The sequence below is a fragment of the Gavia stellata genome, chromosome 4 (assembly GCF_030936135.1).
Source record: "Gavia stellata isolate bGavSte3 chromosome 4, bGavSte3.hap2, whole genome shotgun sequence".
NCBI lineage: Eukaryota > Metazoa > Chordata > Aves > Gaviiformes > Gaviidae > Gavia > Gavia stellata.
This window is the reverse complement of record NC_082597.1, coordinates 57,813,449-57,834,641: the sequence shown is the minus strand read 5'-3', so window position 1 is coordinate 57,834,641 and position 21,193 is coordinate 57,813,449. Positions and strand designations below refer to the sequence as shown.

The window sequence follows — 21,193 nt, the reverse complement described above, 5'->3', positions numbered from 1 at the left end:
AAAAAAGTTTGTTCCAAGTTAAAGTATGTCTTGTTGCTTTTTGTGCCTCTGGAAAACCAGCAGTTGCTGCTTTAATGCCAAAAGCCAGGCCAAGTGGGTTTGCCTGGCACCATGCTCCTTTGCTGGCAACAAGAGGAGGCTGTGCTTGTAGTGAAGGCAGGGGAGGGCATGCCATACCCCAGGAGAGCTGCTGTTGAGCCTCCACACAGCCCCAACAGGTTTTACTCTGCTTAAGATTTAGTGCTTCTCAGTGGCAGAGTGGTGAAATAAGAATGCTTGCATGGTGTGAGCTATGCTGTGTGAGATGCGTACATGTGTGTGTGTGTCAAGAGCTGCTATAGCAAAGCATTTGGGTCCAACTCTATTGGAGATGCTTTGCTAGAGGATGCAGCACAGCACTTCTACTGCCTGCATTATGGACACCTGCAGAGAGTGGAGATGCTGCTGGAGGTGTGCTCACATCTATGTTTGAACCCTTGGTCCTGACGACCCAATACCTCATCTCTTCCCATTTTTTGTCCATATCAGTTTTTCTGACTGTGTGCCTCCCCCTTTTTCTGTTTCCCTGCCCCAGCTGGGACACTGATGTGCCCAGCATTCCTCCCCCCATGATGAGGGCATATCCAGGGCTAGCAGAAGATAAGCCTTTTCCCTAGGGTGGTCTTCTACAAGGAGCTGCCAGTCCCCTTTCCCTTTTTGCAGCCTTTTTTTTATGCTCTAGGTTAACTTCCTGATGATGAGGACAACTAAGTATTTCCTTTCTATTTGCTCTTAGCTGCCTGCTGAGTAATTTACAGCCCATGTTAAGGAAAAGAGAGCAACCTGCAGCTACCCTTAATTGTGGTTTGTGTCAGTCTTTGTCCTTGCCCTCCTACCTACCCCACCCTCATTCGCCACTCCTCAGGGCCAAGCCCAGCTCCGCTTATGCCATGATAAAGCAGAGGATTAACTGACACCTAGGGCTGGCTTAGAGGTCACTGGAGGATGGACTGAGCATGCAGCCATGGTCTGTCACAGACTTAAGACTAGTAGAAGTCATTGAAGTGCCAAGGAATCTTTAAAAATTAAGAGTCTTGTTTTCCTCATCACTCCAAGCAGTTTTTGCATCCTAGAGCCTGCTCCCTGACAAGGTGAGAACTAGTGACCCTAGAAGTTAGTATGTCAGGTAGGAAAAATAAGGATTTGCCATAGAATACATAGCAGAGCAGCTAGAAGAATAGCTTTGTTTATCTACTAGCTGTGCATCATTCCCACCAGCAAATTCACCTGCAAAACATTCAGAGCAGTTTTGATACAATTTATTTGTCTTGGTCTTTTTTTTTCTTGCATAGGCATAAATTACAATCTGTTGATTAAAAAATAAACCAAACAAAACAGTGCAGCATTTGCAACAGGCTACAGCATTGAACACGAACTTATCTCCTGCCTGTAACCATCTGCTTCTGCAGGGTTAATTTGTAACATGTAGGGTAAACCAAGGAGGGAGTATAGAGGAGGGAAAGAGTAAATAAGGGAAATCTGCTCTGACAGCTGTTTTGCGTTTCTCCTGCCTCACCACACTCGTCTTCTGCATCAGCACTAGGATTAAATACCCCTGGGCAGAGATACACATGCTGAAGCAGCAGTTTTACATGGTCTCTTTTCCTTTGCAGCTCTGGAAAGTGTTGCAGAAATCCTGCAAGCTGCTGCTGGCGAGAGGCAGCTGGCTGGGCACTCTGTACAGGTGCTCAGGCTGCAGCCCCACACCAATGCAGAATTTGGGGGCTGAAAAACTGCACATAACCTCAGCATGCCTTCCTGGCAATCCTCATGCAGTTGGCATGGTGAGGCCTCTAAAACCAGCACTATTCCCTAAAGAAGAGCATAAACCCCCACGGTGACCTCTCACTGGTATCTCCGGGGGTTTTACCTCAGAACAGCAGAGACTTTCATCTCCAAAGAACAGGGCAAGCTCACCCTGTAAAGCCAAATGCTCCCTGCCCCATAGCTAGTGGTTAAAACCCCCACAGAAGGGGCAGAGACCACAGTCCAGCTCCCTTCTTGGGAAAAGGGGTCGCCCTTTTCCCACCTCTCACCAGTATGCCTCATTTACCAAGAGATCATCCACAGGGATGGCCCAACCCCCAGGCCAGGAAGCCGGAACAGAGCCTCATGGTTACTGCATTTGCTCCAGTAGCCAGAGAACCCCTGGGGAAGGGGAAGAGCTTCATCTCTGCTCTCTTTATCATTCAGTTAAATACAGGAACTGCTCTACCAAGCCCTGGACAGGTCTAGGCATTCATAAAAGCACAACTCTCTGCAGTGCAGGGCACTCACGGACATGACTCCAAGGCAAGCAGGCAGCTGTAGACAAGTTTAAAATAACTTTGGCTGCAGATGCCAAGAATTAAGACTACGCTCAATGTAGGAGAGAATTTATCCTCACTGGATCTGACTGCAGGTCTGCCTTCTCCTGGCAGCAGGGCCTCCCAGCTCTGCAGGGGACTCCACGGGGTAATTTTAACCTGTTGGAGATGGGGCTGTTCCCCTCAGGTTTGCTTCCCTTGCTTGGCGCAAGGACACCCCTCCAGAAGGGACACACTGCCATCATCCTTATCCCCTCAGGCTGGCACGGAGCAGGTCAAGGCTCAGCACCTCTGTCCAACACACATCAGGGCATGCTGAAGGGAGACACTTCTTCAGCCCCTTCCCCTCCTCTACACCCCTCACTCTACAGTGCTTCAAGCAGAAACCAGAGTGGGAATCAATTCATGGTGCTCCCCCAGTGCTTGCAGTGCTGGGGGAAGATGATGGCAGCATCAAACACGGCTGAAACACCAAACACAAGCCCTTTAGCTTTTCTTTCCACAAAACAAGACAAATACAGAGGTAAATGCCATCCAAGAACATAAGCCAAACTCAGTGTGCTGCAGCCATCCAGGAGGTAGAGTGGCCAGATGGCCCTGGCACGCCTCAACCCAGAGAAGGTCCCCATGCATCCTTCCTGCAGCCCCCTGCCATGGCTTCCCCCCATCACATGGTGGGTACAGGCAGGATTTACATGCCTGACACAGGCAGGACTCCCCATCCTGCTCCAGCACAGTCCTCTGCAGCCAGGGCTGGGGGAGCTGAGCAATGCCAACAAAGAGAAGGCAGGAGGGAAAGGGAGTCCTTCCAAGGAAAAGGTCAGCCTGGGGTAGCCATTGCCATTGGGGACCGGGAGGTGACAGAGGCAGCCCACTGAGGTGAAGAAGCATGCTGGCACCTGCAACCCCTGGAGAAGGAGGTCTCCCCTCTGTCCCACGTCTCCCACCCAACAGACCACTGAGGCACAGAGAGAGCTGTGCTCCCACTCGCTGCAGTCACCTATATACAGATGCAGCCATGGGGGAGCAGCTCTAGCCACATGTTGCAGTCTCTGAGCACATCTCTGAAGCCATGAGGATAGGAGTGCCTCCGGCTTCCTGCCAAGCAGCAGTCCACAGAGGACCCTGTCTCCCAGGTCCAGCTACCAAGCCACCACCACCAAGGGCCATATTTTAAACAGCTCTCCTCATCTTATTCTAGCTTATCCTACTATATGCACTATTCTCCGGCTAAACAAAGCTCTAGCCCTCTCCCCATCCAAGCCACTTGCCCAAGCAGCACCACGTAATGTTCTCCGGTTAAGTAGAAATAGCATGGAAAAAGTCTTTGTTTCCTTTGTGGCTACAAAAAAAAAAAAAGAAATCCCCAACACCCCAATTGGAAAATAAACGCCCTCCCCACCCGCTTTAAAGAAAAAAAAAAAAAACACACAAAAAAACCCCCAGAACAAACCCAAAAGGGGAAGCAGGCAACAGGAGTTTTCAATAGCATCAAGCTTAACACCAGGGAGCCAGCCAGCCCAGGGGCTGACAGCATCGCCAAGACCCAACACAGCCGCTAGCAGCAGGAGGGCTTGAGCAGATGGATGGCAGCATCAGCATGGGCTCTGCCACCAATGCAATACCAAATTTCTCCCCTCCTGCTGCCCCAAACCGTTAGTTAATACTTTGTTAATACTGTCTTATTTCCCCTCTGCCGGCCCATCAGAGGTCTGGAGACCTTTACCTAAACCAACGCCAAGGCAGGAGAAATGACTCCCATGTGGAAGGGAGAGACTCTGTGGCCGTGACTGGTGGCTCCTACCTACTCTGGTGGCACCGAGCCAGTCACCACGGTCCTGTGCACCGTATCGCAACCCAAGCCCGCGTGAAGCACGTCGCAAAATTACATACCCCTTTCCCAAGCCCCGGCAACGCTAAGCACGCCGTCAGAGAGGAGCGTGACAATGGGGAAAAGGGGTTGTGCAGACCCGATAAAAAATTAGCTTAAAAAGTTAAAAATGTCCAATATGCACTGAAAACAAGCCAGGCTGCGCTAGGACCCATGGGGGATGCTCTTGCCTCACCACCCCAGTCCTTGGAAGAGTGAAAGCCTCACCCCTTAAACACAGCTCTTCTCCTCCCTGGAGTGGAGAGCAGCTTCCCAGGGCAACTGCTGGCACATCCCAGGATTTCTACGTGCGAAGTGGCGAACCAGACGAATCCCCTCCTGCTGTCAGCCCAGCAGCATCCTCGTGCCGCGCAGGAGCCAGGGGTCAGTGCGCTGGCTCCCCGTGCACACGGAAGCGGTAGATGCAGGTGTACTCAGGGTGGCCCCAATTGCTCAGCACCCGGAGCTCCACCAGCTGGTACATGCCCACAGTGTCACCCTTGGGGAGAGGAGGAAGGAAAAACCTGAGCCCTTGAGAGCTCTTGAGGGCTCAGAGACCCTAGGGGCCCCATTTTCTTCTTGGGATCAGGCGCTCCAATGGCAAAGCACTCACCTCCAAGTAAAACGTTTGGATGGGGTCACCGTCGTGGCTGTAGGTGAACTGCCCAAGGAGAAGGCCCTCCTCCTCTCCCTCCTTCTCCAAGCCCTACAGAGGGGCAGGGAGGCAGAAAGGGAGAACCAGGGGTGATCAGAGAGGAAGACTGGAGGTGATGAACACACCCAGGGTGGAAGAGAGAAATGGGAGACACAAGCACGCTTGGCTCCCGCTCCTGCTCTTCCAGGCCAAAACAGACAAGTGGGGATGGGGGCCAGTGGGGGAGGAGGGAGTAGAGACCAAGAGTTACACCTACGTAATCCCCTCTCTCCCAGTGTCCCCCAAAACCCTTCCTGAAGCCCAGTGCTCCCCCTCTCCAACCTAGTACTGCTTCTTCCTCCTCTTCAGAAGACCAATCCCCCAGAGCACCCCACAGCCAGGTATGAAGCTTGCTAGCCTTCCCCTCCACCACGGCACCCTCCTATTGCGTCCCCCCGCTCCTCCCTTGGGTCTGGCCGAGGGCACTCACATAGACAGCAAAGTCCTTGGGGGCGCTGGGGATGGTCCCCTGCGGCGAGAGGGCTTTCGGGATGTGCTCCAGTGTCACAGCTGTGGGGCGGATGATGCTGGAGAGGCGGATGATGGCAAAGCCCTGGGACCCACGAAATGCCCAGCAGTTCCCAGGGTTGACGTCTGGCTACGAGCGCAGGAGTGAGACACCAGCAATGTTATCACCATCAGTGCCATTCCAATCGCCCCCGGCCCCGACATCAGCCTGGCTGCTTGCCTGGAGCCACAGCAAGAGCCCAATAAAACCCATGAAGCCCATGCAAGAACCAGCCCAGCCAGTCATCTCCCTCAGTAGGGTCTCGCCTCAGGGGTGCCCACCTGCAGGATGACACGGGGGGACTGCGAGTGGTACCACAGGGGGATGCCAAACAAGCTCAGCAGCGCTGTCCGCGTCTCATAGGTCTCTGAGCAGCGGGTGTTGATGACACTGGCTCCTGGGACAGAGCAGGGACGGCAGCAGGTAAGCGCTATGACGCCCCTCCCCAAGATAGCTGGCTTGTCCCAGGGAGGGTAAGAGCCCCCCGCCACCCACCTGCTGACTCCAGGGCGTAGTCAACCATTCCCACACGGTCCTCGCTGTAGCGCTTCAGGGCCTGACTCACAATGAGATGCACTTGCTGCGGTGGGAGCAGAGGGCATGAGAGCGGTGAAGGGCCTGGGTGGGCCTCCTGCCCCGCAACCCACCTCCACCCTGCGGTGACGGAGAGGTTGCAAGGACCTTCCCGCAAAACAGCCAGGGGATGAATCACCACCACGGCAAAAACGAGAGGACACACATTTGACTGGAAAGCCTCATTAGAGGTTGCTAAAAATATCCCAGACGAGAGGAGCTGTGCAATGAAGGGGCAGCACCCAGGCACGCTGGGCTCACCCATCCCCATCCTGAAAGAGGGGCTGGCCCCAGGGGAGGAGGGGTATCCCCCAGGGAGTACCAGAAACAACCCGACAGCCCACCCGGTCCTCCCCAGCACCATCTGCTGGTGCCTCCTGCCCAGTCCTGCAGGATTGATAGGAGCTCCCCACCATCCAGGAAAGGGGTAGCTGGCCGGAGTATCCTTCTGGAGCCAAACCCAGCCCCAGGAGCTGGGACTCTGCAGCACCACTGTGGGTCTAAACTTTATGGTGTACATGAAGCTTGTGCAGACTGCAGGGACTGCTAATCCCACTTGATCCCTCCCCCTCCACTACCTCCGCAGGGAATTGCCAACAACTCTTTCCAAATCAAGCAGGCTCATTTTTTCCCTTGGTGTCATTCTGCTGAAATGCTTTGCCCCAAATGACTCAGCGGCGCTGCTGAAGGAGGGACATAAGCAAGATGCTAACCCTCAGAAACCTTGCTGCCACCTGCCCTGCCTTCTGGGTGAAAGACACACCAGCAGAAACTTGGATTTTAAGACAGAAAGAGTCTCACAGGCGTGAGGATATCACCGCCTACGACCCCTTCCAGGGCAGGGTGCAGGCACAGCCCAGGGGAGGCTGGTGGCAGAGAAAGGATGAAGGAGTTTCAGGGATGCTCTTGCCAGGTGGGATGTGAGCCCAGGACTGACGTCCCAGCTGTAAGGGCTGTTCCCCCATGGCTCAGTCATCTGCCAGGCACTCTTGCCAGCTCTCCCCCACACCTCCCAATCCCATGTCTGTGGCCACCACCATGTCCCTGGGGCTCAGGCCAGATCTCACCTCCTCTGTCACCCCTGTGGTCCCCCCTTGCCGCAGGGCCACTCCAATGCCGGCCTGAGCATCCCACGCAGACAGCCTCCGGTCCTCCAGGACTTTCGCCAGTATCTTGCGCTCCAGGGCCTGGAGCTCTGCTTGCAAATCTTCCCGCTGGAGGACAAGGCTGGTGGTGCCATCCCGCTGGGGCTGCAACAGGAACCGACTGACCCATGCCGGGAACTGCGCTTCCACCTGGAACGGTGCGGATAGAGCTCAGCCCTGGGGCAGGAACCCTTGTGCCTTCCTCTGCCGAACAGGGTGGGGACTGGGAACTCACATCAGCCCTCACCGCCTTCAGCTGCTCCAGCATCCCCTCCACATGCTTCCCCATCACCTCCTGGTCTGACTTGAGGCCCGTCAGCTCCCTCCTCAGCACTGCCACCTCCTGCTCCAGCTTGCCCACCTCCTGCTGGAAGCTCCCTCGCAGGCCCTCCTGCACCGAGCTGTGCCAAGAGAAAGGCAACAAAACCTTGCATCGACAGTCCCAGCTCCCCTCTGCTAACTGGGGGAGGAGGTTCATCCCTCAATCACCTATACTCAACCCCATCTCTAGCCCCAAACGTTTTTAATCCCTGTGACAATGACTTCTACTGCATCCTGTGGGAAAGCATCCCCAGCTTGTCCCTCAGCTGAAGAGCCGTGTTCCTCACAGTAATGCAAAATGGTGGTGGCAAAGGTCATTTGCTGCAATTGCCCTTTGAGCCCTGCTGCCAGCCAGGGCACTTTATTGCCAACATACCCACATATCCATCCCTCTTTTCCACCCAAGACTGTACCTCTCAACCTCTCCTTTGCCCTGAGCAAAGCAGACCTGGAAATCCCTCCTAAGCCTCACTGTGGGGATTTCACCTTGCTACCTGCCTGCCCCTAACAGAGCAGCAGCTCTGCCTGGACAGCCAGTGTTACCTCTGCCACTCCAAGTTCAGCTCCAGCAAGCGCGCCTCCATCTCCTGCCAGGAGAAGGGGAAGCGGTGAGACCTGTGACACCGGTGGTGAGGATGTCCTGCCCAGGTACCACCACACACTCATCCCCTTACCTGAGAGGCTTGTGCCATCTTCCCCAGGCGCCCGTCTAAATCCTTCTGCACCTGGGCTCGGAGGGCATCCAGCTCACCCTGCAGGGTGAAGAACAGGGGGGGAACATCAGAGCCTGGCCCCACATGCCCCCCATCTCCCCCCGTGCCCCCCACGTCCCTCACCTGGAGGTGGCTGGTCACATCGGTGCGGAGATGCTCCTTCAGCCCTGCGTCCCGGCGGCTCACCAGCCCCTCCAGCAGTGCCAGGACATCCCCTGGGGGCAGCTCTCCTCCCGCTGCTACCGCTGCAGCCCCCCGCCGCAGCTCCCACTGTGACACTTCAGCCTCCAGCACCTCAAAGCGCTTCTCCAGGGCCTGAAATCGAGCCAGGAGCCGGTGCTCCCCCCGCAGCCCCTGCGGCAACAAAGTCAGGGCACGATGCAGCCCCCTGGGGAGGTGCAGACCCCCGGGGGGCTGCCTGCTCCATAGGGACCCCCTCCCTGTGAAAGGGGACCCAGGCCACCCGGTCCCTAGAGTCAGTGGCATCTTATCCATCTGCTGCTTCCCAGGAGAGGGCAGACATTCCCCCTGCTCCATCCCTGGGCCACCCTGAGAGCGAGATGGCCACAAGCTGGGGGAGCCACTTCCACCAGTGTGAAACCACCATCTGCCTCCACCACTTTCCCCATCCCCTGGAAGGGCTCCTTCAGCCACAGACCACACTGTCCCAGCTCTCACTGCAAGACACCCACCCCACCTGGGCCACCGCCGCACCTTTGCCAAGGCTCACCTGGTCCAGCGTGGTCAGGTCCCCTGCCCCAGGAACATCGGAGGAAGAAAGCTTTCCAGCTCCCCACCACGGGAAGGCAGGGAGGCTGAGTGTCGACAGCCCATACGGGTAGAAGTACCAAGCTCCTAGGCATGCAGTGGGATGAAGTGGTTAAAATGGCAGGCCAGTAATGGGCCACAGTGGGGGACAGGGTGGACGGGCAGAGGCTCAGCCACCACCATCACCTGGGGTTCCAGGAGGCCCCAGCACAGGGGCGCAGATGCTCCAGGGTACCAGGAGCCATGAGCACTGAGCTCAGGGACATCCCATCCCATCCCCCGGGTACGGCAGTGGAATGCTCTGGACTGCCCCAGATCTCAGGGCAACAGATCGAGCCAGGGCGACTCACCGTAGGCAGCAGCAGTAAGGAGCAGGAGGAGCAGCAGCAGAAGCAGGGACCTCTTCAGCCATGGGTAGCGCCTGGAGCATGGAGAAGAGGTGCCTGTAGGACTGCAGCCACCTTCCCCCACCGCCGCACTCATCTAGACAGGGGCCAGAGGGAAAGCAAAGCCCAGCCAGGCTTTGGCACAACACACCCACCCCACATGCGCTGGGGTCTGTGGGGCACCCCCTCTCTGGGGCCCTGCAGGTCTTCCCAATGCATCCTCCCATCTCGGTGTCCCTCTGCCACACTCACCTGGAGAAGGGGATGCTGCCCAGGCGGGGAACCGCACTGGTGAGGCCGTGCCAGGCAGCTGCCAGCCCCGAGAACAGCCACCCCACAAACCGAACTGCCAGGAGAGAAACAGAGCCTCAGACAGGGTCCTGGCAGACATGTCCCTTCCATACCCAAGGACGCTTCCATAGGTGGATAAAACCCCTCCACCCGATCAGGGAACAGCAGACATGGCACACGGGGAGTGGAGATGCTGGCAGGGAAGAAAGGTGCTGCTAAAACCACCCCCCCCACACTCACCTGGAGAGGTGAGAACCTGCCAGAGGAAGGAGCCCACCTGGGATGCTGCAGTTCCCAGCCCCGACCCAGAGCTACTCTGGCCTGAGTAAAAGTGACCTGGAAAGGAAGAAGCGAGGCAGTAAGTCACCAAATGGAGCCTGCACCCCTGTGCATCACCCAGGGCAAATGCTTTGCACAGGGGGTGGCATGCACAAGAGGATGGCAGCCCCCTGTGCACAGCCAGGCCCTGAGCTGGTCTCCTTGGGAATATTTCCCCCAGCATCCCTGCCACCACAGAGAGGTTGGTGCATCCCTACCGGCATAATCATCTTCCGAGGAGTACCCAGACGAAGAGGCATAGGTGTCGTACGTCTTGCTCTCCAGCAGCCCGTTGATCTTACTGGACTCTGTGTCCCCTGTGCCTCTTCTCCTCCTGGTGGAGAGCTCCCCACCTGTCCCCAAAACACAGAGCCCCCTCCTGAGAAACCACCCACCACCAGCCCCACAGGGGGCAACTGGTCAGCCAGCCTGTGGGGCTGTCCCAGCATCTCCCCCCCACACCCCAAGTGCCCAGGGAGGTCCCCAGTTGCCACAGGAAGGAGGGCAGGCTCACCCCAGTACGTGCTGCTGTCCAGGGCATCGTCCAGCACTGAGCTGCCCAGGGCGGCGAGGCCCCGGCTGCCCCCCAGGTAGGACTCGCTCATCAGGGACTCGCTGTAGTAGGAGGTTTGGGTGCTGGGGGCAGGAGAGAGGCGCTTTGTGCTGCTCGATTTCCTCCTGATTGTCCTGCCGGGGGCAAGAACAGGCTCATCAGTCATATGTGGTTATGGGGGGGGGTGGGGAGGAGCATGTGCACACGTGGGGGAGAAATGGGGAATTCACCCCAAACCCTCAGACGGTATCACTTCTCCCCACCCCCCCCCGCCCCGGATGGCGGCAGGTTTCAGAGGGTGCAACTGCTGCTTTGCAAAAGGCCCTCCTGCCTGTCTCCAGGCAGCTGCGGGCACCGCTTCCGCTCACACTGCTGCGGTTTTCCGGCCCGGCACTTGCAGCACACCTCCCTCCCGCCATCAAGCTGGAGGCAGCCGTGGCTGGGAGGAGGCACACAGCCACCCCGAGCCGCCCACAGCAGCCTCCTGTGCCAGGGCAGGGGGGACGCAGAGGTGCCACGGGCAGGGAGCATGGGGCTTTTGCCAAAGTAGGGGCACAGCCAATGCCAAGGTGGCCGGTGGCCATGCCAAAACACAGCGAGCTTGCCGTCACGCTCCCTTCTGCGAGCCTCCCTGATCCCCCACCCTGGGAAGGTGTCCAGTCCGCGGCGTGGGACGGAGTGCCCTGGCCACGTTTGGGAGGGGGGACCCCCCACCCCTGCACCCCACTAACCTGCCGGTACTCTCCTTGAAGGGGAGCTGCTGGCCCCCCAGCAGGGAGCTGCTGGGGGTCGTGGCATCGTCATCCCCAGGGTAATAGCGTGTGGTGACGAGGCGCTGGCTGCGGCGGGACATGGCGGCAGCACGGGAGGAGGTCACGGTTCACCTTAGGGGGCCGGGGAGAGAGGGAAGCGTCAGTGGGAGGGACCCCACCTGGAGGGACCCCAATGGCGGGGACCCCACTGCTGCAGCAGGGGTCCGGGCACATACCGAAACCCCCTCCCGTGCAGGCGGCCGTGGGGTGCCCCGTGCGGCTGGGGGTGCTCCGAATCGGCTGAGGGGCACCTGCCGCCCCGGGCCGGGAGGGGCCGGTGCCTGGAGGGAGCCACCTGCCCCGCCGCCAGCACGGCCGCCTCCCCTTATAGGGTTATAAACCCCCTCCCCTCCCCTCCCCTTCCCTCCCACGGGCCACCCACGCGCGCACCCACGCGCGCACCCACCCGCGCGCGGAGCCGCTCTCCCGCCAGACCCTCTGCACCCCCCCGGCCCGGCTCATCTCCCCCCAACCCCACCGCAACCCGGCCGGCCGCAACTCCCCCCCCCCCCCGTGCCCCCGCACCACGCAAACCCACCAGCGAGTCACGCAGAGAAGGAAAGGAACCGCCGCCGTCCCTCCCTGACGCCTCCCGCCGCCGCTCCGCTCCCTTTTGTTTTGCAAGAGAAGGCGGCCCCCGCCCCGCCCCCCCCCGCTCCCCCCGCTCCCGCCGCCGCCGCCGCCCCGCCCCGCTGCACCGCGCGCGCGCGCCCGCCGGGGCCACCGCCTCCGCTGCGGAGGGGCCGCCCCCCGCCCCCCGGCCTCTAGGGGCCTCTTCGGTATCCCTATTATTATTATTATTATTATTATTATTATTATTTTTATTATTTTTATTATTTTTATTTTATTCTTATTATTATTTTGATCATCATCATCATCGCTGCTATTGTCGTATTATTTTATTTTATTTTATTTTATTTTATTTTATTTTATTTTATTTTATTTTATTTTATTTTATTTTTAGCATAACCATTTGGGGGGGCGATGGGGAGGGCCCATCCCCACCCCATCCCCACGCCCTGGCTGCCCACGGGAAGCTGGTCACCAAACGCCGCAGCCCCGGGGGGCTCCCCCCTGCCATACCCACCAAGGCCCAGAGGCAGCCCCAGGCCCCCGGGCAGGTCCCATGGGTGATGCCGGCCCAAAACGGGGGCTCCCTGGCCCCGTTCGGGTTTTGCCGGGGCAGCCAGTTTGCCAGCCCCGGTGGGGTGGGAAATGCCCAGCACCCCCACGCACCACCTGGCACGACGGCACGGCCGAACCCGTCCCCGCGGCGGGGGCAGCCCTGCTCGACGCCCGTGTGCCCACGCCGCCTCGACCGGGTGGGCGAGTTCTGCTGCTCCCCGGGACCACGGCCCCATTACCATCCCATTACCACCCCTCTCCCCCCAAGGGCAGCCGGGCCAGCTCGGCGCGGGGGGGTGAGCCAAGCACGGCTGCTCCCATGGGACCTTGAACGCGCACAGCGGCGCAGCCGGGACCTTGTGCAAACTCGCCAGGCTGAGAAAGCAGCCGCCCTCCCACGCCCCGGTTTCTAAATCGGATGGCACCTCGGAAAAACATTTGCCTGGGAGGGCTCGGTGGCGGGGGGAACCGGCCACCTGTGTCCAGACACGGCTGTGGGCCGCGTCCATGGGGCACGGTGTGGGAACAGCCCTGCCGGCTTTGGTTATGGCAGCAAAAAGGCATTTATAGAAAGGGTTAAAAAATACGAAGTCGGCAGAAGGGGAGTAACCTGTTGCAAAAGAGCCCTGAAACCTTTTCCTCCCCATGCCGGGGCCTGGTGCACAAACCGGGGCAGTGGCAGGAGGACATGCTGCCAGCATCGGGGGGGCACGCTGCAACAAACCCCAATTCAGAGTCCCCAGCCCCGTTGTGTAATGCGGACAGATCCTCTTTGTCTCCTTTTTTTTTTTTTCTCCCTTTCGAGCCCATTTTTTGTTCTGGCCTAAATCTCCGCCTGGCTTTTCCAGGGCAGCTCCCTCTCCTGCTGCGCCAGCAGCCCTTTTTCATCGTTTCCTGCGGCTTCCCATCGCTCCACAGGCGACCGGCCGGGCCAGAGGACATCTCTCCTCCCCGGTGGCACCTTTATCTCTGACCATGCTGATGCCAACCCTGTGCCACGTCCTGGGGACACTGGCGGTGGCTGTAGCAACGGCACCTGCCCCGGCTGACATAACCCTGCCACGGATTAACCCCCCCAGGAGGCTCAGGGGATAAGCTGGGTGCTTTAGAGCCACTGGGCACTAAATAGGGTGCATAGCCCCAGGTCAAACCGTCCCCTCTCAAGAGCCACTTTTTCGGGCAGGGAGGAAGCCAGCGGTGGTTCCCGGGGGATTTGGGGAGGATGCTGGGGAGGGGAGTGGGGCTTGTCCCCCCTTGCTGCGCCCCCGGTGCTGTGTCAGAGGCGGCGATGCCGGAGCCGTGGGGATTTTCGGGTGGGCGTGGGAAGAGCGGGGAGGGGATAAGTGGCAAGCGGCTGGGAGCTCGTGCCTCAGTTTCCCTATGCTGGCAGTGGGGAGCCTCAGGGCATCGCTGCACTGGGAGGGTGGGGCAGAAGGAGCTTGTCAGCTGCTCGAGTTTGGCAGCTCTTGCTGGGGAAAGGCGGGAAAAATCCTTACCCTTTCCTAAAAGGCTTTGGAGGGCTGAAGCAACACGTCCAGGCACGCAAGGACAGGCCGGGGCTGGGAAAGCAGCCTTGGTGGCGGAGATCTCAGCTTGTGTCTTCTCCACTAGGCCAACCTTTTTATTTAAATACCCTCCCCGTCCCGGTCGTCCTTACAGTCCCCTTCCCTGGCGCATCGCACTGCTGACTCCGGCGCTGCTGAACACTGACGCTACACAGGGTCAGAGCTGCACGCCGGTCCCCGTATCGCTCTCGGCAGTGCGCCAAAACAGCCCAACCCAGCAGGGTCCCAAGCCCCCCATCACACCCGTGGCCCCACATCATCCACCAGCACCTCGTCTGGGTGGGCCACCCTGGCCAGGCAGTGTCCCACGGCTGCCAGCACCTTCCCCAGGCGACGGTCCAGCGCCTGCAGGTGGGGCTCAGCCAGGATGGGGGCTAGGGGGTCGGTGGCCAGTGCCTCCCGCAGCAGGTCACTCAGGCGGTAGGGCTGGGTGGCCAGCAGCTGCAGCCGCAGGTAGGTCGACTTCTTGATGCTGCCAAAGATGAGGAGGGAGAGGTCTCAACCGGGGATCGTCTTCCTGACAGCAGCTCCGGGATGGGCGGTGGGAGGCCCTTACCTGCAGCATTGCTGGAGCGGGGCCAGGATGGACAGTTCATCACGCGAGTGCGTACCGAAGCTGCGGGGAAGAAGCCCAGCACCGGGCATCAGGGCGGCATCGCCCTGTGGCTCGGAGCCCAACATGGGGTGCATTTCAGAAAGACCCGCGGTCTCCCCCAACCTCTGGGATTACTTCCCCCTGCTTTACCCACGGCCGTTGTCCAGGTGGAGCAGGAAAGTGTCGTTCCCAAATTTCTCGAAGGTCTCGTAGTGGTGCCGGTCCATATTGCCTGCGGCAGGACAACAAATTTGCCATTGGGTGGTGGGCCAGGAGGTGGGAGCAGGGACACAAAGCACCCTCCTGGTGCGAGACCAAAACCCAGAAGCTGGGGAAAAGGGCTGGGGGCACCTCTAAAGTGCCATGGCCGTGTGGGGGACCTGAGCAGAGCCCCCGGGGCCTCCAGGCCCCTTCTCATCCCGGCAGCCCCATGGAGGGACAACAGTGGCAAATGGAGCAGAAGTAACAGCAAAGGCACGGCTGGGCGGCCAGGGATGAGAAGACGGGAAGCTCTCCAAGTCAGATGATGGCGGGGGGACAGTGTGGGGAGGAAGGAGCGGCCGCGGGTACGGGAGAGGCAGCACGAGCCCCGGGGACCATTGCTGCCAGCCTCACCTCCCCAGGAGCTGCATGTGGGATCTTGCTGGGATGCACTTCCCATGCCCAGAGTATTCAGCTGGGATCTCCCCAGCATCTCTCATCCTTCGACTTCTGCCCGGGATGTGTCCTAATGGCACAGCCCTTTGCTCTTGTTTTGGGTAAGAGCACAGCTCTCTGTAGCATGAGCAACAATTTGGCCAACAAACACCACGCAGGGCACAGAACTGTGAGACATGGAGCCATTTTGGCCTCTTGGTCCCAAGGGGCCCCCACAGCCCCCAGCACCGGCACAACGGGGCTCACCCATAAGGAAATCAAGGACCGTCATGTCGATGAGGTCGAGGAGGCGATGGCCCCTGTCATAGGGTGGCGTCTCTCGCACTTGAGCGCAATAGTTGGGGTTCAGCTCCCACCTGTGGGCAGAGGCCGGGTCGGGGGACGGGGCTGTGAGAGTGGCCGTGGGGCAGCACCCTCCTGTCCCACAGCTCCGCTCCCCCATGCCCCAGCTCACTCAGCCTTCTTGCTCTTGTGGTAGGAGCGGCGCCAGGGGCTGCGCCAGGAGCGGCGCTTGGCCAAGGTCTTGTCGGGCAGCAGGGCAGCCATGGAGCCCTCCAGCTGATCCGGCTTGCCGCAGAGGGCGTGCTCGGTGGAGCAGTAGTAGGAGCACTCCCCATAGAAGCAGACGTTGCCCGCTGGCCATGGGGACAAAGCAAAGGTTGACAAAGAGCAGGAAGGCAACGAGCCTGCTACTCCCATGCAGGGTGGTCCGGCAGGCAGCCAGGTGAGGATGCTCCATGCACCATGGCCACATGCCACCAGCAAAGCAATGGAAAGGAAGGCCTTGAGGAGCAGAGCCCCGGAGCAGGGGACCCGGCAGGAGCTGGAGCAGTCTCCAAAGGGACGGTTTGCCCCAGTGCAGGGGTAGCCAGGGCAGGAGCAGCCAGCTCCAGGTGAGCTCCATGCAGGTGGCCACAGGAGAGGATGTACAACATGAAAGAGCACCTGGGGAGATGAAGAAAGTCTTAGCCAGTTTCTTGTCTGTGGTGATGTCACGAATCTCCTTCGTTATATTGACCAAACGGCCAGAAACTGGGGGTATTCGCCGGAAATCCAGGATCCTGAAACACAGAACTTGGAACCATTTCTTGCTGACCCCGGCTGGTTTTCACAGCGAGTTATTAAAACCACTGTGAGAGGCAGGTGTCCCTTGCAACGGGGAGGAAGAGGTGGGATGAAGGAGCAGTTTCTCTGCCACTTTGCTGTCACAGAAGGGCAGAGTTGGATGCAAAGCTTGCGCTCACCTGTCCAGGTGGAAAGCTGCAATCTCTGCATTGTGCCGCTCAAAGTCCGAGAAGTAGAAGAAGTCGATGGAGGTTTCCTGGTCCCGGGTCTGCCTGGGAGGAGAGGGAAGGGTGGGGGTGATGGCCATGGACGGGGTCACCCCGAGCATGGGATTGGCTCCAAGCCACCCCTCACCTTGTGTCCCTGGTGCCACTGGAGACACAGACAGACCCAGTCTCCTCCAGTCTCTCCCTGCTGGGTGGTGCAGCCCCAAACCCCCCATCCAGGCCCCCATGCACCCCCTCCTCCCAACCCAAGGGTGGGGAAGCCCTCATGGACTGGAGAGTCCTGGATGGTCCTCATGGACCACCTTCTACTTCCCACCACTGGAGGTCACTACCCCATCACAAGCTGTGCCCAGCCTGCGGCAAGCACCACCAGGGAAGGCAAGAGGAAGGGGACTATGCCGCTCGCCTCAGTTTTGGGAGGGGGGGGCTGAAGCGAGGCAGTGCATGAAGCATTTCTGAACTTGTCCCTCCATGGTCTCCTCTGGCCACTCCTCACCATCTAACGGGACTGTGCGGGTGGGGTACAAGGTTGACCCTGGCTCTACTCACTTCATGGGCTTGAAGAGGGCCTGCCCGTAGTTCGGGAACGTCATGATGAGCTTGAGCTGGGTCCCACCAGACTTCTGGACTGAAAGGGGGCACACAGGGATGAGGGAGGCAGGCAGCAGGCAGCGGGGCAGGGGTGCGGGCAGGGGTGCAGGCAGGGATGTAGTACCTGAGCTGACGATCCTCTGCGTGGCCAAGTCCCGGAGGAGGGTGGGCATTAAGGGGTCCCGGCGGGGGTATAGCTCATAGCGGTTGATGCCGACATGGAATTTGAGCCAGGCAGGGTAAGTGTCGTAGGCTGTCTTCCCTGTCGGGAGGAGCGTCTCGGCTTTACTGCTGCTGACCCTGCAGCCCGACAGCCACCCCACCCCAACAACAACGACAGCATTTAGTTAGGATGGAACAGGTCCCGCATCCTCAGAGACTTCCCAGGAGCCAGCGTATGGAGGATGAAGTGTGGGTAAGGCCCAGGACAAGCCCTGGATGGTGGCAAAACCTCCTACCCTGTGCATCCTCCTTGGTGCTCCTGGCACCTGGGCAGATCCCACCCCTGGCTGGTGGCCGGGGAGTCCCGCTGACACGGCCAGAGGGGGCTCGGTGTCTTCCCTCACATCCCCCATGGAAAATCCCCAGGCTGATCCTGCTCCTCTCATCTGTACCTTTATTTCCCTGCTGGAGCAGCTTGTCTCATTGTTTTTCCCCAAGGGATTAGCTCCCAGGAATACAACCAGCTACACCCCTCCATGTGCTTGCTGGGGACACGCACACATCCATAAAACAGTGTGGAGGAGCAGGGGCTTCCCAGGCATCCCCAGCACTGACCTGAAGTCCCACCCTCAATGCCCAGTTCCCCTTGGACGGGTTTATCTCACACCCCTGGGGGAATGAGTTTGGGTTAGCACTATCCCTGTCTCTGTGCCTCCTGCAAATCTGCAGTTTGCTAGCATTCAAGGTGGGCTCCCGGGGGTATCTGCCACTGCTTTGCACCAGCACCCACTGGCACTGCGATGGGACAGTCCAGCCCAGAGCATCTATAACCCAAATCCATGTCTCTCTCTCTAGGAAAATGCAGACTGTGCCCCAATTTCATCAAACCAGACACATCTCCCATGGCTATCCATAGGCGAGGTGGTCCTCAGAGACAAGGCAAATGCCCATTTGTGGAAACCAGCTCTTACACTAGCTTTTATTCTCTCCCAGTTTTAGCAGCCACCAGGTTTGGAAGGTGTGCTTTCCGTAAGGAAGCTGCTACATGTTATGGACGCTAAAGCTTTTAATATCTTTCCTCCTAACTAGAGGTTAGTAGTCCAGTGATAAAAATAGGCAGCTGGCAGCGGTAAGCTCGCCATACAGCTGAACCTAAAGAAGTCAGGCGATGTCCTGCAAAATGCAGGGCAGGAACGGTCTCACGGTTAGAGGTAACCTACGTTGCAGGCTTTGCATCTCCAATGTGTCGGGAGAGGGAGATAAAACTGGTTAGAAGTCTGGAGTTGGGACTTCCTCATATATAGAGAGAGAGACCAAAGGCTAGTCTGCATTGGGGAAGGGAAGGAAAGGAGATAAGGAGATCACCGAAAAGATACCCTACATAATACTATGAATAATTCAAGAGTCTCCTTTGGCTTTGCTGTGTGCTACAGGCTCCTGGGTAGTAGCCTAGAAATTCAGGGCTAAGAGAGGATTTGAGGCACAAGAAGAGCACGCTCAGCAGTCGGGGCCCCTCCAGGGTAGGATGCTGGGAAACTACATGTTTGGTCCCTGCTGCTTGTCCCCTCAAACCCACGCATCTCCCAAAAGCAAGCCAGGGCTGAGCTCACTCCTCACCATTCATCACTCCCGCTGCTGTGCAGGCTGAACTTCTCCATAGGGTTGACGACAAACAGCTTGTCTTTCTCTGTCACCTCCGGGATTGGGATGTTGTAAAGGGGATGCTCAAAGAGCGCCACCAGCTTTGATCCCTGGGTCCGCCCTGCATTCCCCTCTCCGTGCTGGTGCCGGACCCCCAGGTCTCCAGCCTTTGCGTGCAGCCCTGCTCCCTGTGGCTGGGAGCTTTTCTCCAAGGAGGCGTTGCTGCCACTGAAATCCTGAAGGATTCGCAGGCTCAGCTTTTTGGGGCCGACCACAACGGGGCTGCCTGACGGAACACCTGAGGCTTTCGGTGCTTTAGCATTGCAGCCGCAGGGCCTGAGGGCTGTGGGGAGAGCCAAATCCATCACCAGGTGCATCAGGAGGGCCAAGAGCAGGAGAAAGAGGAGGATGACTTTGAATTTCCTTTGGAAAAGCATTTGCAGCCGGCGCCGCATCCTTCCTCTCCCAAGACGCTCAGCAAGGGCCGGGTACCCACCCAGGGCTAAAAGAGAGTTGGTGCGGCCACAGCGTCTGTGCAAAAATAGGAGCAAGGCGTCCTGGATTTAGAGCATCGCAGCAAAAGAACAACCGGTGCAAGTGTAGAGTTGCAGGAAAGATCTGTCACCGTGGCACCTCGCAGGGTGATGCTGCCAGGCTGGCAGCAGGACGGGGCGGGAGGTTGCAGTGGGGTTTATCAGTGCTGATAAGGGGTGAGCTGGCACCGCCAAGGTTAGCGTGAACGGGTCAAGTTCCAAATCAATAGCTGCAAGGCTGGCTTGGGGACAGCGATGGCTGCAGATATCCCACACACCATCCCGTCCCTCTATGCTGTCACCTGCACGGGGCTGCAAAACAGTTTTTGGTATACAGGGCATTAGAGCGGTTGTGCCCCTCTGCAGCACCCACCCTGCCCAGCACTACGCAACCCCATTCACCATGTCCGTCATATCCACACACTTGTAATCCAGGAGAGTTTTTCTCCTGCTGCTCAGCTGGAGCAATTTTATCACCCTCCCCCACCTATTCAAAATCACTTGTATTCAACGCCCCTTTCAGAAACCACTCAAATTAGGTAAAACAAAGGGGATGTGAGTATCAGCATCGCTGGGAGGGGGAAAGCTGGGCTGGCTGTGTAAGGAAGGACTGCCAGGCAGGTGAGGTTCACAGGCAGGGATGCTCTCCGGGCCTCTGAAGCAGGCAGGGGAGGCAGGCAGGCAGGAGTGGGGGTGCTGCCTATTGCCTTGGGCATCAGCACAGAGGGGCAGTGGGACCCACCGAGCGCTGGTGGGTCCACCTTGTGGAAGGGAAGGGCAGCCCATTTTTACAAGAAATTAACTTTTCGAGTGACACCCAGAGACACGGAGCCGGGCTGCGTGGGCAAAAAGGGTTGGTGACTTGTAGGGAGGGAGCTTTGGATTTGTTAAGGGACAGAGAAGCATGGGACCACCCGCAACAAGCCTGGAGGCTTGGGAACAGAGTCTGGAGCGATGTTTTTCCTCCTTTTGATTTCCCAAAGGATGCAGAGGGCACGTGAAATCCTGTACATCACACAGTCCTTCCTCACTGCATGATGTACCAGCAGCCAGCTTGGACATCCTCGCTCCAAGCCAGGGAGGGTATGATGAGCGGCGGGCAGGAGGGGGTACGCTGGAGAGCCCTTCCTCTGCTGCCATCCCTGCACTACCCTCTCACTCGCACTGGCCTCTCTGCATCGTCCCATGCCGGCTCTGTCCGTGCCAGGCTCGGCACCCTCCCAGGCGGTGCGGCAAGAACATGGTGTTCCTGGTGTTCTCGGCTTGCTGTGTCCCACAGCGTGACAGTTGCCTGGAAACCGCCTCCAGCTGACACCATCAGCCGCCCCGGATTCAGCCAGCCCTGCGCTCTCTTCCCAGTGCCTTGCTCTAACAAGATGGCCGATGGGAGCCCGGATGAATGGGGAGGAGGAGGAAGAGAGCTTTCCAGCCCTGCTGGCGAGCTTGAAGTCCTGCGGAAGGAGCTGGGCAGAGGGGAGCAGACGGAAGGGAGCAGATGGCTCCCCCGGGGAAGGGAACACAGCGTCTTGCTCTGGGAGGTTTGCTGAATCCAGTCCCGACATACGGTTTGGAAAGAAGACGCATAGGAGGGGCTGTAGCTGGAACACAGGATCGTTAGGTCATTGCTTAGCAAAAAAACCCCACCAACAAAAAACGTGCTAACTGCTCGCATCAAAGGAGCTGGGCTCAGCTCCCGGAGCAGGGTCAGATTTCCTTATTCCAGAGCCAGCCCTGG

The 21,193-nt window shown here is 58.6% G+C and overlaps 2 protein-coding genes across 2 annotated transcripts; both read right to left on the bottom strand.

Annotated features, from left to right (window-relative positions):
* Positions 1–3,767: 3,767 nt before the first annotated feature.
* Positions 3,768–11,869, bottom strand: SUN2 (Sad1 and UNC84 domain containing 2). The gene is made up of 18 exons (XM_059816345.1): positions 11,836–11,869; positions 11,217–11,369; positions 10,447–10,619; positions 10,151–10,285; positions 9,855–9,950; positions 9,576–9,669; positions 9,288–9,358; positions 8,900–9,024; positions 8,293–8,523; positions 8,131–8,208; positions 8,000–8,043; positions 7,371–7,536; positions 7,058–7,285; positions 5,913–5,997; positions 5,699–5,814; positions 5,340–5,507; positions 4,829–4,921; positions 3,768–4,714 (listed from the first exon to the last, which is right to left on the bottom strand). Exons 2-18 carry the CDS (start codon positions 11,336–11,338, stop codon positions 4,601–4,603), a joined length of 2,139 nt encoding a protein of 712 aa, XP_059672328.1. The 5' UTR covers positions 11,339–11,369; positions 11,836–11,869; the 3' UTR covers positions 3,768–4,600.
* A 2,355-nt stretch (positions 11,870–14,224) lies between these two features.
* On the bottom strand, positions 14,225–19,380 carry LOC104264688 (extracellular serine/threonine protein kinase FAM20C-like). Its single transcript, XM_059816935.1, has 10 exons — positions 18,902–19,380; positions 17,247–17,422; positions 17,081–17,159; positions 16,484–16,576; positions 16,185–16,300; positions 15,694–15,874; positions 15,486–15,595; positions 14,733–14,814; positions 14,544–14,603; positions 14,225–14,459 (listed from the first exon to the last, which is right to left on the bottom strand). The coding sequence occupies exons 1-10, from the start codon at positions 19,378–19,380 to the stop codon at positions 14,225–14,227; spliced, it is 1,611 nt and encodes a 536-aa protein (XP_059672918.1).
* Between the last annotated feature and the right edge of the window lie 1,813 nt (positions 19,381–21,193).